The following is a 16,062-nucleotide window of genomic DNA, read 5'->3' as shown; positions in this document are numbered from 1 at the left end:
AACCCCCCCCCCCCACCCCGAAATCCTAAATTGTAGTAATAAAAATTAACACTAGGTTTAAAAAGTACTAGGGTTGCTTTCAGAGAGGTGAAAGCCAGTTGAGCGGAACAAACTTGATTTGATATTTGTATAAGTAACTAAATGTAAAAAAGTCAATAGATGTACTAATGCTGGTTTTATTGATTAAAATTATAATAATTCAGATTTGTTTTTACTACATCTAGTTATTCAGATACCTCTTCCAAAAGTGCATTATGGTAGTTTTGACCAGGAAAATATTACAGTAGTTGGAATCTGGTATTAACATCCAAAAAGGGCATTGTAGTATAAAAAAGAGAAAGGAAATTTAACATTCAAATTCAACTGTAGCCTACAACAAAAACATTGGACTTCATTTTTCACCCTTACAATCGATTAAAGTAGGCTATATTAAAGTATAAAAAAAAACAGTAACTATTAAAAAAACGAGTATTAAAGTATTACAACAGGAGGGGAAATTTGACATTTAAATTCAACTGTGCAACATAAACATTGGTCTTAATTTCAACCCCTGCAATCGGTTAAACTCAGCTTTCTTTGCTACCTTCCCCACATGCCTAGATTAGATCAGTGTTCAATCTGCGTTTCATTAATAAGTGTAATAACTTACTGCACCGTCGATGTAATTCAACATAATATAACCTGTGAATCCTGTGATGTATTATCGGATTAAATATCGATTTCGATGCGGTTCGATATATCGCTTATTAAATCCTGATTTCTAACATTGGCTGTTTTTAATCAGCTGGCAACACAAATAGGTTCCAAAGAAAGTAGTCACTGGTCCGTATCCCTCCGCTCCTTGTTTATGCTCCGCGCATTGAGAAAGTAGTTCCGTATATTTTCTCGATTTTCAGTGAATTTGGCACCTTAAAAAAATGTTTTAACGGCATTTTCTTGTTTATTAAAATCATAGGAATGGCTTAAAAACGTTTAAAAGAAAAGTCTAGAAAGTTCAGAAATACCGTAATGGTACTCTTGTTTACATTTTTTTGTAAACAAAAAACTGTCATATGGCTACTTTTGCCCCATAAGCCTAATGTTAAAATTTGGAAATTTTAAGTTCGTTTTAAATTGCATTAGCATTATCTAATTGAAATTTGTTTGTTTAAAAACCATCTCACTATTAGTCTAAGTAATTTTGTTAAGTTTGGCTGAAATGCGTTCAGCCGTTATTGAGTGATGTTTCTCTATTTGTTGCATTGAAGTTGATCCCAAAGAGCTACGCTCAACAAGTTAAATTATAAAATAGAAACCACAACAGAGGATTATATTTTATGTTTTATTATGTTTTGTATTAACTATTCATATTTCATATAATAATTCAATTAATAAATCTGATCTATTAAAGAGGTAATAAAACTATGAAGGTTCAGTCATGACCTGATCCAGTGACGGTTCCAAGGGAGGCTACAGGGGCTAAAGAAAGTACCAAACTGTGTTTAGGAGGATATAACCTACAGTATGGTTAGGAATTTATGAATGCAATTGTCATAGTTTAAATTTGTAAATGTCTACTTGCTTATGACTAACAACAGGTTAAATGGGAGTTTTTTTTTACGATTGAAGACAGTTTTAGGCCCTAAAGATTGCTTTAGAAAGTCACTAAACTACTTTTAAAATATAGACAATTTTCCAGGGGAGGACCCCCAGACCCCCCTCTTATATTAAAAAGCCCCCTGAGAGCCCCCCCTTGACAAGGTCCTAGAACCGACACTGACCTGACCCCCCCCCCCCCCCGAAAGTTTGTCCTGGCTATGTACACTGCACCATGAGGTACTAAATTTTGAAATTGTTTTGTGCAAATATCTAACTTATTTGTTATTTTATGGGTTTAAATAATTAAAGAAACACTTGAAAATACCATCCATACGGTAGGACGCATTGCAGAAAGTCAACAGTCCCGGAAGGTCAAATAATTTATACCTGTGCCGCTAGGTCAAAAACTACAATGTTTGCAGTGTCTGTAGATCAAAAATCCCAGTAAGTCAAATAGTACAGTCCGAGCTAAAAACTTGGTCTATGTTAAAGCAATTGACTTATTGGGAATTTGACCTAATGCAACAGCAGTTTTAATATAACGAAATAAGATAAAATATAAGTTCAGTTTCGCTGAGTCAACAGTGCCGGAAGGTCAAAAGTATAATCTGTTAAAAACAACGATAGTCCTCTCGACTCATGACTTCAATAATTTCGTGTTTTGGTGTACTTAAAGTTGTGCTAAAATTTTGAAAATTGGCACAGAGCTTCTTGGTTAGTCCTACTCGATGACTATTTTGTTGGAACTTTAAACTATTTACCGATCTAATTAATAAAAATTGATATGTATGGTGAAATAGTTTTAAATCGTGATTTCTAACATGAAAAAGTTAGCATGCGAGATTGTTTTTTGTTTTTGGGTTAGAGAGGTTTCGTCTGTGACAAAGTTGTAGCCAAAAGTGTGATGCGTAAAATATATTTTTTTTGAATTTTTTACAATCATTGGGTTAATAGATAACTTGGGTTGAAGAGGACGGCAAATTTAGCATTTCGCAACGCATGGAAAGAACTACATCGTACGATGCGACTGCTGAGTGGACTTTTAATTTACAGTTCTAAGAACAAGAAAAAGATGAATATACAGATCACCAGTACATTCATATTATTTATAAAACATCTTTCTGTATTACCAGCTTACACTTTTCACTTATATTAATAAGAATACATCATAAACAGGGTGTTAAAAATAAGCGGGGAGATACTTTACTAGTAATTCGTTGGGTCAAAATAAACAGAAAATCAAGGATAACATTTTTTCCGAAATCGTTTCGTTAACCAGATATCCACCATTTTGTATTTTTTACGTACTAATATTTATCTTTGCACTTTTCCAACCGATGTTTATGAAACTTGGTATGTATGTTAAGGTAGGAGAGACCCATGTTATAAAAAAAGATTCATCTCGATTCACCCTAAAATTTCAAAATTTAACACTTAACTACAATATAATATACTTTACTACACCACAATATTTACATATCACCATAAATCTTTAACAAAATAAAACGTTAACATTTTTAAAATCCAAAGTAAATCAATATAATCTTTCTTTTTTGAAAAATATATTAAAAAAAAGGCGATGGTAAAATAACGACAGGCGAGTTTCGATCCGGGTGTTTCAGGTTTGAATCTAGGAGGATTTAACCTTAATTAGGTAACATTAATGTTTAATCCTCCTAGGTTTGAACTGATTGAGAGGAATACATGAAACCGAAGGGGGGAGGTAACAAGTGCACTAGTATTTTACTAGTGTCCAATTACAATTTGATGGATTTAACCAAAACCTTTTCTATTTCACTTCTTTTCAGCTGTTAAATTTCAAACGATACGTTTTAGCGACATCATTAACGTTATTATCATCATCATCGTTTGAGTTTGGGTTTGCGGCAATGTTTTTTTTATGAATAAAACCTTTAATTTGATACCAAACTTGACCTCTGTTGCTATTAATTGACTGTATGCACTATTAATTAACAGCTGTGTCTAAGGATTATGTCGGCCTTAGTCACAAACAGGACAACAAGATCGCTCCACTCATCCCACACTCATCTCCATTCATACTTGGCTTAAAATGCATACATTTGTATGGTCGCCATTTCAAAGCAACATGGCTACAGAGCAACAGAGTAAGTCCGAAAACAACTCTAAAAAACAATAAGCAATAAATTGCAAGAACCGTTGCTTATATATCATTGGGTATACACGTATGTACTGACGTGTATACTCAATGCTTATATCGAACGAATGTACATCGTGAGAATTTCCGTTAGTTGTTCCATTTAGTTGTGTGTCCATTAGTATAATAATTTAGTTGACTCTTTTAAAGTCAGCTGAAATTGTGACTGTTATTACCCTTGAAATAATGTTTGTGTAGTACTTTGCAATCCTACCAATGCTTATAGAATCATACGATTACAATTTTCTGGTTAGAATATGTCGCATAGAGTGGTGACTACTGTATCTTTTTGGTTTGCTTGTAAAACAGGATCAACAGAGATTTTCCATCGACTTAAACAATACGATACTCTCAAATTGTTCATTGCTATAACAAACTATCACACAGTTTGATGAATATTTGTGTGTAAACCACACACAGTACACCTGTATTCTATCTATTTTTCCTTTTATTTTTCCAAGACTTTATAGAAAATCACGCATTACGTGATCAGTGAAGAAAGGCTGTATCCCATGTGTTTTATAGGTAAAGAAGTAAAGAAGAACACTGCTTCAGGTCAGAGCATTCAGTTATCATCAGCAATTGTAATTCCCGAATCAGTAACTGAATCAATAGTCAATTATGTTAGGGTTTGTTGATTATTTATAATGCACTTTACATGCTCCATTTGATAGTTTATAATAGTTTACTCGGAATGTATAAGACACCTTTGGCTTGTATTAAATATTGGGTTGGGCCGTTTAGTATTTTGAATACAATAGGGGTACTCGTCAAACAGTTAAATATTATTATTTCTATGAATTTAATGGGTAACTTTAAAGATTAGGTGGAATTTCTAACAATACTTCACCGTAATCAGCAGCAAACATACATAAGGAATTCCAGTTATTGCAACAGACGCTCTGACAGCCCGTCAACATAAGACCTGCAGACGGGTCAACGAATATGCTGAAAAAATTACAAGATAAGTGAGTGTAAAGTGACTATTTATATCCGGTCGTCATACGCCACGAGACATACCGTTAGTGAATGGGAGGCCCACACAAGGGTGAAGATCGATAACGCGCTGCATTTGGAATGGAATAATTTGCACAGGTCCTCGAAAAGTACTAAATTCTCGAGTCCCGAAAAAGTCAAGTGCAAAATGTCTTATACACTTACATATATATGAATTTGAACGGATGGTGTTTTTGGCCTCTAGGGACTCAAAACGAAAAATTACATCGGTCCCGGGTCCAGGTGTTGCCATGAGTACTACGGTAATAGCTTATTCCCTATATGCGAAATTCGCTAAAATCCTAATAATTCTATAGAATAACTAGCTGTACCCGCTGGCTTTGCCCCGTTTAACTAATTAATTTTCATGATGAGCTCGTTCGCATGGCTCAATCACGTCCTGGTTGAAGTTCGTTCGCTACGCTCACTCACCTTTAGGTTGGAGCTCGTTCGCTGAGCTCACTTGCCTTGGGGTTAACTTGCCTCCAAGTTGAAGTTCGTTCGAAACGCTCACTTAGCTTTTGGTTGCAAATTAGCTGTTGTCATAAATTGTTTAATTGACACAGCTGTTAAGATTCATTAATTCCTTTTAAATATGAAAAATCATAAGGTTAACATGGGAAACCCCAGAGCCACTGGGGCGAAGCTCGAATGCCCTATCATAATAAAAATTACTCAGTTTTCCTATTTAATGCCCAAAGAATCGGTGTATCGAATTTCAGCCTAAATGGGGAGAATTAGTGATGATGAGTGAGTGAGAGCACGAGTGAGTGTGTCAGTGAGGGCTTTGCCTTTTATAAGTATACATAGCACATTCAACCAGCTGTTAGTTAAAACAAATTATTTTGGACTAAAACGAATCGATGATTACAAAGAATACTTTAAAAAATAATTTGAACATCCTACTACTGTATTTTACTATGCATATTTAATTAATCTGCCATCCTCGTACCGAAGAATTAAATGTATCAATGGTCAGCATTACACATAGTATAAATAAGCCAACCATAAGTATGTATTTAAATTTTCTTCCAAATGCTGAATTTGTGTCACAAATGCTGAATGTTACAGCTGTTATGTTAAGCAAATTATCTATACTATTATATAAAAATCTAATGGTGTCTGTCTGTATGTGTGTTACTAATAGGTGCAAAAACTACTGAACCAACTTGGCTAAAAGTTTACAAAAATATAGTTACCATACCAAGGACCATTATAGGACTATTCAAATTTCGATACTGGCCGTAGGCTTTGCCCCTTTGGCTTTAAAAGTTCTGAGGCGAAGATTTTAAAAGTAAATATTGATTGGTCTCCATGGCTGCGATGAGAACACTAACAATGTTTGTTTACATTTGCTTTGACATTTAAATGTAAACAAGAAGAACTGCTAAACTGCATATTTCACAATTTCAGACAGCTGATATAAAGAAATTATATAAAAGGCAAAGCCCTCACTGACACACTCACTCACTCACTCATCACTAATTCTCCCACTTCCCATTTACCGCCTCTTTCACACGAAGCGGCGCGCGCCGTACGGCGTCCGCCGCGCGGCGCTACGCCGGACAAGCGTGTGTCTTCACACTAGTGCGGTTTCGTGCGGCGCGCGCCGTACGGCACTCCTAAATATTTATTATTTTCTCTTCAGTTGTGGCATTTAAATGAATACTCCACTTAGAAGTTCAAATAAAATGAATGGGCTAGTTTTAAATATAATAAACTAGTGCACCTGTTGCTCGAATTTGAGCAATTGCAAAATATTAAAGGAGTTTTTTTACGAATAATTGTCACAATTTCCGTTGACGTATGAGAGTCAACTCAAAGATAATGTAACCAATCACTCCACTCCAGTTATCGAAACTGGAAACGAACTCACTCTGAAAACGAACGCTCACTCCACTCCATCTATCGAAACTGAAAACGAAAACTCTTGTGTGTATCATGTGTGTACTATGAACAGCTGTAATTAATACAAATTATTTGTCCGTTTAACTAAACAAAATCTTGTCTTCATAAGATATACATTGGGATTTTTATGGCCTGAGGGGCAAAGCCCGAGGGCTTTTAGTACAGGAATTGGTGAAAGGGGGCGTGTAACACAATAAATACTTAATTTTGACACATGGTTTGTAAAAATCCGTCCATTATTAACGGAGGAGTAGTATTTCGTAGAAATCGCCTTCACGTATTATATATAAGTATTCGTCATATCTGAAAATATTGTATTCTAGAGGTTAAAAAAAATGTTTCATTGCGTATAAATTACTAAATTATTAATTTAATACTAAATATTCTCCTGTATTTATTAAAGGAAAAATTTTGTTTTGATACTTTAAGTTGGCCGATTTGCATGGGATGAACATAAAAATATATGTTTTGTAATAACCTAATATATATTATTAATAAATATATTATTTTCCGATACAACGATATATAATTTCGATATATACGATATATAGTTTGCCTAAATTGAGACAGCGTAGGGGTTGGGCCGTGCGGCGCGCGCCGCACCGTGTGAAAGCTCCCATAAGAACCAATGCACCTTCACCGAATTGTGCGGCGTGGACGCCGCGCGGCGCTGTCGTCCGGCTGAAGGTGCATCCGGCGGTAACTCGCGCGCCGTGCGGCGAATTCGCCGCGCGGCGCGCGCCGCACATAGTGTGAAAGGACTCATATACTCCCATAGCCCTACGCCGGATCCGGCGGGCGCCGCACGGCGCGCGCCGCGTCGTGTGAAAGAGGCGTAACTAGGAGGCTGAAATTTGGTACACTGATTCTTAAGGCATTAAATAGGAACACTAAGCTATTTTTATTCTGATCCGACTCTCGGGCTCCGTCCCAGTGGCTCTGGAGTTTCCCATGTTAACCTTATGAGTACTCATAAATGGAATTAATGAATATTAACAGCTGTTTCAATTAAACAAGTTGGTTCTGTTCTATGATGTGCAATAGCATTTAAGTTACAAGGATTACCAACAGGGTTCAGCACTATTTTATTTTAATTTATGACTACCGTAAAGCTAATTTGCAACCAAAAAGGACGTGATTGAGCCATGCGAACGAGCTAACTTATGAAGTAAAACGGGGCAAAGCCCGTGGGTACAGCTAGTATTGTACTAAAAGCTAGCTAGAAGCATTGACTTATTGGAGAAGGTTAGCATCGGCTGCTAGACTTTTTAAAAACTAAAACTTAATTTATAAAAAACTGGGACACTAATTTTAAATTATAGCTTTGAAATTCCCTAGTTCTCAAAATTGTCTTTCTTTCAACACAAAACTAATGAAAATCCATCGTCTGGTTGATTCAGAATCGTGAAAAAACCCATTTACGTTTTAATAATATATATGATAGTTTGGACAGGTTTCAACCCTTCCGAGGCGTAATACATTTACACAGTTTATATGTAGACTACATTATAACTCATAAAATAGTTCTACAATTAAATGGTTATCCTTTTTCAAACGTATATGATAACCAGAAATTTTCAGATCGTTCTTGCGGGTATTTTATACCAGACATTTTGACGAAAGGCTATACCTATTTACAGTGTTGACCAAACAGTTGGCAAGAAGCATTAATAGATAAGCTATGTACCAAATATGATAATTTTAGCTCTATTCTAATTATGACAAAACACGAAGTAACTAAAAGCACAGAAAACGTACTACTATAACCCAGAATGCCAACCGCATGGTAAAAAGCATTAAGCGGTTTGAGAGAGCTTTGCCTGTCAATCCGTAGGCAGCGCCACCAGCGTTGCTATGCTATTGCATGGCAACGCTGGTGGCGCTGCCTGCGGATTGACAGGCAAAGCTCTCTCAAACCGCTTAATGCTTTTTACCATGCGGTTGGCATTCTGGGTATAGTAGTACGTTTTCTGTGCTAAAAGCGAGTTTTGATGGTGTAGTAAGCGTTGCAGGAGGTCTACTTTACACTGAATCGACGTTCACTTTTATTGCTTTTGATCTTCCGGCACTGTTGACTCAGCGAAACTGAACTTGTATTTTAGCGTATTTCGTTATATTAAAACTGCTGTTGCATTAGGTCAAATTCCCAATAAGTCAATTGCTTTAACATAGACCACGTTTTTAGCTCGGACTGTATTATTTGACTTACTGGGACTTTTGATCTACAGACACTGCAAACATTGTAGTTTTTGACCTAGCGGCACAGGTATAAATTATTTGATCTTCCGGGACTGTTGACTTCCAGCAACATTCCCCATACGGACTACCAAATATCATCAAAATCGGATCAAAGGTGTAGTCTGTAGTTCTGTACACATCCCCAAATACACGTCCAGAACTCACTTCAAAAACCACTTTTTGAATTCAGAAGGACTTAAAATGGATTTTTCCACCAAAAACTAAAACTAAAATATTTTGACTAAAACAATAGCTACTTTCTCAATGTACAATGTACTATGTACTATATAGGGGGAGAAAATAAGAATTAAAACATAAGAAGACAATGACTAAACAAAACAATAAAGAATAAGTCTCATTATCAGTATTCAAGTAATAGTGTACTAAATAATTCTGAGAAATTTTATTGTGTCGGCATCTACAACAGTGCTTTTGATAACAGATTAGACTTTGATAATACTAAGCGAGCAATGATAATAATACAGCGAAGGTCTGACACTAAGAAGTAGCCCAAAGATAAGTGAATCTGAGTTTATGCTGTCATAAAGCTGTAAATCCTGAGTGTAATTCCATTCATCCTCTTATTGTGCTTGTTTCAGTTAAAAATCCTCTTTTAACCCTACAATGTAGGATGCATTTTTAGTTTCTATAAACAACTACAAATTTCAAAGGAAAATAAAAGTTTGTAAACAAGTTTTTGGAAATGGTTGTTTTATAATCAAATCATCAAATTGATCAAATAAAAATGAAATTTATTTTAAAAACACTCCAAAGTCAAATAAAAATAAAATTTATTTTAAAAATACTCCAAAGACAAATAAATCAATCCACCTATTTGGAGGGTATTTAAAAAAATAATTTATTCTGGTTGCAGTTGCTTTCATTACTCTGTGCTTTTGTTCGTGGTGCTGTAAAAGGATGTCCTTTGTCACTTATCACTCTACCTAATGGAACTTATGTTCTGCCAAAAACAAAAAGAGTAATATTAATAGTGGTTTATTTTTATTTACCTTGTATTTTTGTTCCAGCTCAAATAAGTTGTATGGAATCTACAACCGGTGTTCTCCAGCTGGCTCCTGTGACGGTTAAAAAGTACAGTCCTGTATTCCGTCCCCGGAAACCATTTGTTAAATGTTAAAAATCTTTATGTTATGTGAGGTTTCCAAAATGGCAGAAGCATTCGGATTTCACATTTCCTGGTGAACACATCACAAGCTGGTGAAATCCATAGGGCAAAACAAACATCTTAATTACCTACTCAAGAATACAGACAAAGACAACAAAGGTAATCTAATAATTCAAGTTCTAGAAACTGGGATAACAAACAATATACAAATTGATCTCCATCCAACCAATTCATCTGTGCATTATTATCAATCATGTTTGGCTACAGAGTTATGTGGCTTCAGTTGAAGATTTAGTTAGGAATCTCACATTTATGGAGATTATGGTAGAGTTGGATTAAGGTTTTAAATGGAGAAAGAAGGTTCGTTTTTTTGTTGTTGAGATGTTCGATAAGTAAGTCATAGAAAGCTTTGAAGAGTTGTATTTCCAATTTATATTATTACTTATTATTACAATTTATTTATTATTCGTATACCCATTTATTTTCCCACAAGTGTGGTTCAAATATAGTTCTCCCACTCTAGTGTATTTTTGTTAGTGTTCCTGTAAGTTTGTGATTGATTGTGAAGATGGATGTGCCGGTTGAGTTCAAGTCTAAATTGAAAGGGAAAGTGCTAATAGGTCAGACACGTGAAGTAATTACGAATGTTATGAGTTTTATGGAATTGGAGGCAAGGGAATCAAGGTTTATGATTGATCCCAAAAAGGTTAGAGATAGGGTGTCGGCTGCTTGTGGAGTTTCAAAACGGACTTTAACACGGCTAAGTGCGGAGAAAAGAAAATTGGAAGAAACAAACTCCAGCTTTGAAACCCCAAATAAAAAAAGAAAATTAAAAAGAAGAATTACCGGTCTTGACGATTTTGATGTTGGTGTTGTACGTAGAATTGTAAACACATTTTATTTGACTGAAAAATGCCTTCCAACTCTAAAGAAAATAAAAATGAAATTAGAAAATGATCTAGGATTTGTAGGGTCTACATCCAGTGTAAGAAGAATATTGAAAAATATTGGATACAGATGGAAGAAAACTAAAACCAACAAATAACATATTCTTATGGAATCGCAAGATGTGGCCTATAAACGATTTGTTTACTTAAAAAAGATTCGAGAGTTTCGAGCAGAAAACCGTCCGATTGTGTTTACAGACGAGTCGTACATTGATTCAGCACATGTGTCAGGAAAGGGATGGAGCGACGACACACTCGTGTCAGCAGGTGTAGCAGCGCCTATATCCAAAGGTGAAAGACTAATCTTTTTACACGCTGGTGGGGAAATGGGGTTTATTCCCAACTGTTTGACAATGTGGAAAGCGAGTAAAAAAACGGGGGACTATCACGATAATGTAAATAGTGATACGTATGTTAAGTGGTTGAATGAAAAGTTACTACCCAATTTACCACCAAGGTCTGTTGTCATAATTGATAACGCGTCCTACCACAACAAGCAAATTGATAAATGTCCAACTTCTAACTCTACTAAAGCGGACATGCAACAGTGGTTAAATGGCAAAAACATTCAATTTACGGATGATATGTTGAAAGTGCAGTTGTACGAGTTGATAAAGCTACACAAGCCTGCTAATATTCGATACCTTATCGACGATATGTTCAAAGCTCGTGGTTTTGACGTTCTTAGGCTCCCTCCCTACCATCCTGAGCTAAATGCGATAGAACTAATCTGGGCAGATGTGAAAAATTGGGTAGCATCTCACAATGTGACATTCAAATTCAATGATGTCGAACGTTTGACAAAAGCCAAGTTTGATTCAATGACTGTTGTTGATTGGGAAAAGAAATGTGAAAATGTGAAGAAATTCGAAGACAATTTTTTCGGAAATCAGGCTCAACTACAAAATACTGTCGAATCATTCGTTATAAATCTTGGAGTGGAATCAAGTGATGACGAGGACTTTGAAATGATAGATAGAAGCGATGACAGTGAAGATGATAACAGGGACATATTATGTGAGGTCTAGAAAAGCTAACATCTTTTCATCGACCTCCAAATAAAATGTATTATATGTACGTGCTAAGTAGTACTATCTGTGACTAAAGTGTGTGTAAAAGAATACTAAACATGTTTTTATTCCACCACATACGCTTATACCCCGTAAATAATATATATGTTTCGACTGATGGCTTTAAGAGTTTTTTATTTGTATTATAGCCTCTGCGAGAAACATAGCACAAGTCTCATGTTTTAAATCAAAGCTTTTGAACGATTTTCTTAACTACCTAGGTGCCCATAAAAAAATTTTAAAATGTCATGCCATTTTAGGCCCCTTTTATTCACTGCGGTTGCCCGCCATGCACCAATGTGTCACCTGCGATCGACCGCTGTCACGTGGATAGTGTAACAGAGCTGCCAACCTAACCAACCAGTGCTGCCGAATGACTAGACCACGTGTAGTGAGTGACACTGGTGACTTGGGTTGGCAGCAATGCGAGAGCGACGGCGGGCACCCGCGTTGAATAAACGATCCCATATGACACATTGCATATACGAACCGCTACCCGCCGGCGGTTTCTAAGTGCAAGCGGGTGATTTTACAAACCGCCGCGGGTACCCGCAAATTCTGAGTTCAATAAAAGCACCCATTTACGGCAATGCATTTATAAAACCTCGGCGGGCGCCCGCTGGCGGGCAACCGCGGTGAATAAAAGGGGCCTTAGGCAGTTTTACAGACATTAAAACAGCCTAAAGCCGCGTTTACACCAAAGTCTTCCACTAAGTTTTCCACTAGTTGCGGAAACTTGTAGCTTTTCACAAAACTTGTCCCTCAACCAGTGGACGACTTTTTCTGTCATCCACTAGTGGAGAGACAAGTTTTCCACTAAATATTGGTTTCCTGCGGAGAGTCGATAAAGATCAAAGAAAGTTTACAACAAAATGTGGCATACTAGTTGCTACGCGCTTTTTGCAAACAACTTGTGGAAAACTAGTAGAGAACTATTCTATCAAAGCCTCACAAACTTCAAACACAAACAGGGAAATGGTTGATTTTGAAATTTTACACAAATAACCGAGACTAGTGTTGAAATCACCAATAGCCAAAAAACGTAGGTCAAGGCTAGCTTTTCTTGGACAGTTAGTTATGGCTTTCCTGAAGTTATTGTCACTTTTCTTGACTTTGTCCGATCATAAAAAATGTTATATTCAAATCAATAGTTGTCATTCTCATGAACGTTTTTACGCTCACCACTCAACGGATCGACGTCATCTCGGAGATCAGCCAGCATGTCACTGCTACTGTACCTATCCCTAGCCATCAACGAGGGTCTCACCTAATATCTTCGCGGACCTCATTTTTATAGTGGCTGGCTATAATTACACAAGCTGCCGCGGTATGGATTGCATCTTCTTCGTCCGTTTAGTTGTAAACTTTTGGTTGTCAACTTTAGCGTAAACGTGGCTTAAGAAATTTATAAATTTACCCAAGCCTATAAAACTATATATTCAATGAAGGTAGATAAAAAGGGCTATCTTAAAAAAAATCGCTACCTTTCCGTGAGATTTAATAGGTATCGGCTATGTGTTCAAGTACAAACAATACCAAGTAAAACTTATTTTCAAGGTTACGAGACCTGTTGTTAACTTAACGGGCGATTAAGTATATTTAGGCACTAATAAAAAAAGACATAAATTTACTAAGCATTTAATAAGGAACAAGAAAATACATATAAGTAACAGGTAATATGAATAAAATAAATATTTATGACGAGAAACCCAAAACATGGCATCATGGTTTAGTACAGAACAAGTGCTGAAGGAGTCGAACGTGAACATGATCAACCTTTTTTACACTCAAAGGGGGGGGAAATAGACCACCAGGAAGATACGTGCATCAATAATTAATATTTTGACTTTGCAAGTCAAAAGGTGTGAGGATATTTGATATAGTGTTCAAACATATAATTTAAATAATCTACGGTTTATATTTTGTTTTGTCTTTTTCCAGCTGCTATGAAAATATGAACTTTAGAAATTTTTACACATGTTTTTTGGATGAATATGTGATTAACCGCTACAGCAGTGTATGTATTCGTATTGGAGTGGACTGTACTTGATGGCTGGAGGGAATGTGTGGTGGGGGAGATTTTCTGTCTCTCTCGCACTGCCTCCCCTACACGCCAAGCACGGTGAAACGGTCTGTAGCTCAAGTTAATGACTTCACAAAAATCATTTTTTTAGCTAATTTCCCATATATTTTAATAAGCTATTAAGCACATTCCGTTCAAATTCATATATATCACTAAATACATAAAAAGCTCAATAATACAAAAACAATTATTTTAATATTCAAACAAACTCAGAAATATATTATCTATGTAGAAAAAGGCTAAGCTAGTCAGGTTTGCCCCATTTTACAACTAAAAATCTTAATATTTCAGCTATTTCTTATCCAATCTTTTTGAGGTTGATATCCTTTGATAGGGAATTAAAAATGTCAAATAAAAGTGTCCTGGTCATTTTTTTGTAAAATCAGCCATTTTTTTATTTAAGTTTACAAAATTAAAATGGCCGCCATTTTGAAATTTTATTATGAATCAAGATGAATTTTTTTTCTAACTTATTACCTTAACATACATACCAAGTTTCCTAATGGTCAGTTAAAAAACTTTAAAGATAAAAATGTTAATGTGAAAAAAACAAAATGGCGAATATCTGGTTATTGAAGCGATTTTGGGAAAAAATGTTATTCTTGATTTTCTCTTTATTTTGAACCATAGAACCATTTCCCGGAGTTTGGCTGTTTACTTACGGGACGCCCTGTATACACCCTATCTATAAGTATAAAAGAGGATGTTTGTATATATATTTGTTTGGCAGTGATAAACTCAGACACCGCTGAACCGATTGCCACGAAACTTGGTACATACGTGTAGAATGTCATGGAATAGGTTTATATACCATCAATTTCGTGATCCGTCCAATCGGCTCCGCCCCAGTGGCTCTGGAGTTTCCCATGTTAACCTTATGAGAAATGGAATTAATGAATCTTAACAGCTGTTTCAATTAAACAAGTTGGTTCTGTTCTATGATGTTCAATAGCATTAAAGTTACAAGGATTACCAACAGGGTGCAGCACTATTAATTCTTTTACATTTATGACAACAGCTAATTTGCAACGAAAAGGTGAGTGAGCGTAGCGAACGAACTTCAACCTGGAGGCGAGTTAGCGTAGCGAACGAGCTAACCTGAAGGCAAGTGAGCGTAGCGAACGAGCTCAAACCCAAAGGTGAGTGAGCGTAGCGAACGAGCTCCAACCTAAAGGTGAGTGAGCGTAGCGAACGAACTTCAACCAGGACGTGATTGAGCCATGCGAACGAGATCATCTTGAAAATTAAGAAGTTAAACGGGGGTTACAGCTAGTATATATATATATATATATATATATATATATATCAATTTGAACAGATGGTGTTTATGGCCTCTGGGGACCTCAAAACGAAAAAGTAAATTGGTCCCAGGTCTAGGTACCATGAGACCTACGGTAATAGCTTATTCCCTATAGGGGAAATTCGATAAAACTGTTGTAGTTTGCTTTGTTTACTTCATTCGAAGCTATCAACATTTCAATAAACACCTCAATACCTTCCCTCCTTCCCTGTAGCAGCAAACCTAAGTACTCATTAAAATAAATGTTCTTTAAATACGAAATAAATCTGAAAATTTTAAGGGGATATTTAAGTAGAAATCCAGCGATAAATGGAAATTCCCTTAGTCTGCAGGTTTGCTGTGGCGGGAGTATTTAAATCTTCTCTAGAAAAAAAATTTTTAAAAGAAAAAAGCTGTTCAAATCCATAGAATAAATCCTTTTTTGTCCATTTACTAAGTCTATTAAAAAATTATATAATTTTAAAGAACAAATTTATTTATGACTGGTAAATCCACAATTTTGCTCTCTTATTGTAGCAATAGTCCAGTCGGCAGGTAGAAAAAACAGGCGTGGTAAGTTAATGAAACTTGGGGATGTTGTTCAGGGATGTTAAATCAACATTTTCCCAAGTTTTGGACCTCGAGGACCCTGTGGAAAAAA

The 16,062-nt window shown here is 35.9% G+C and overlaps 1 protein-coding gene across 1 annotated transcript; it reads left to right on the top strand.

Moving 5' to 3' along the window:
* The first annotated feature begins 10,590 nt into the window (after nt 1-10,590).
* On the top strand, nt 10,591-11,997 carry LOC128989093 (uncharacterized). Its single transcript, XM_054410952.1, has 2 exons — nt 10,591-10,642; nt 11,168-11,997. The coding sequence occupies exons 1-2, from the start codon at nt 10,591-10,593 to the stop codon at nt 11,995-11,997; spliced, it is 882 nt and encodes a 293-aa protein (XP_054266927.1).
* Nucleotides 11,998-16,062: the final 4,065 nt, after the last annotated feature.

This window comes from Macrosteles quadrilineatus, unplaced genomic scaffold (genome assembly GCF_028750875.1).
Source record: "Macrosteles quadrilineatus isolate MER2022 unplaced genomic scaffold, UCM_ALF_1.0 Scaffold_3__2_contigs__length_128488019, whole genome shotgun sequence".
Classification (NCBI taxonomy): domain Eukaryota; kingdom Metazoa; phylum Arthropoda; class Insecta; order Hemiptera; family Cicadellidae; genus Macrosteles; species Macrosteles quadrilineatus.
The sequence above is the reverse complement of the archived record's forward strand: the minus strand, read 5'-3'. Positions and strand labels throughout refer to the sequence as shown.

Coding starts and splice junctions, on each gene's coding strand:
- LOC128989093 (XM_054410952.1), top strand. CDS start 10,591: ATGGATGTGCCGGTTGAGTTCAAGTCTAAATTGAAAGGGAAAGTGCTA. Junction 10,643..11,167: donor GAAAGGGAAAGTGCTAATAG/GTCAGACACGTG, acceptor TTGTGTTTACAG/ACGAGTCGTACATTGATTCA.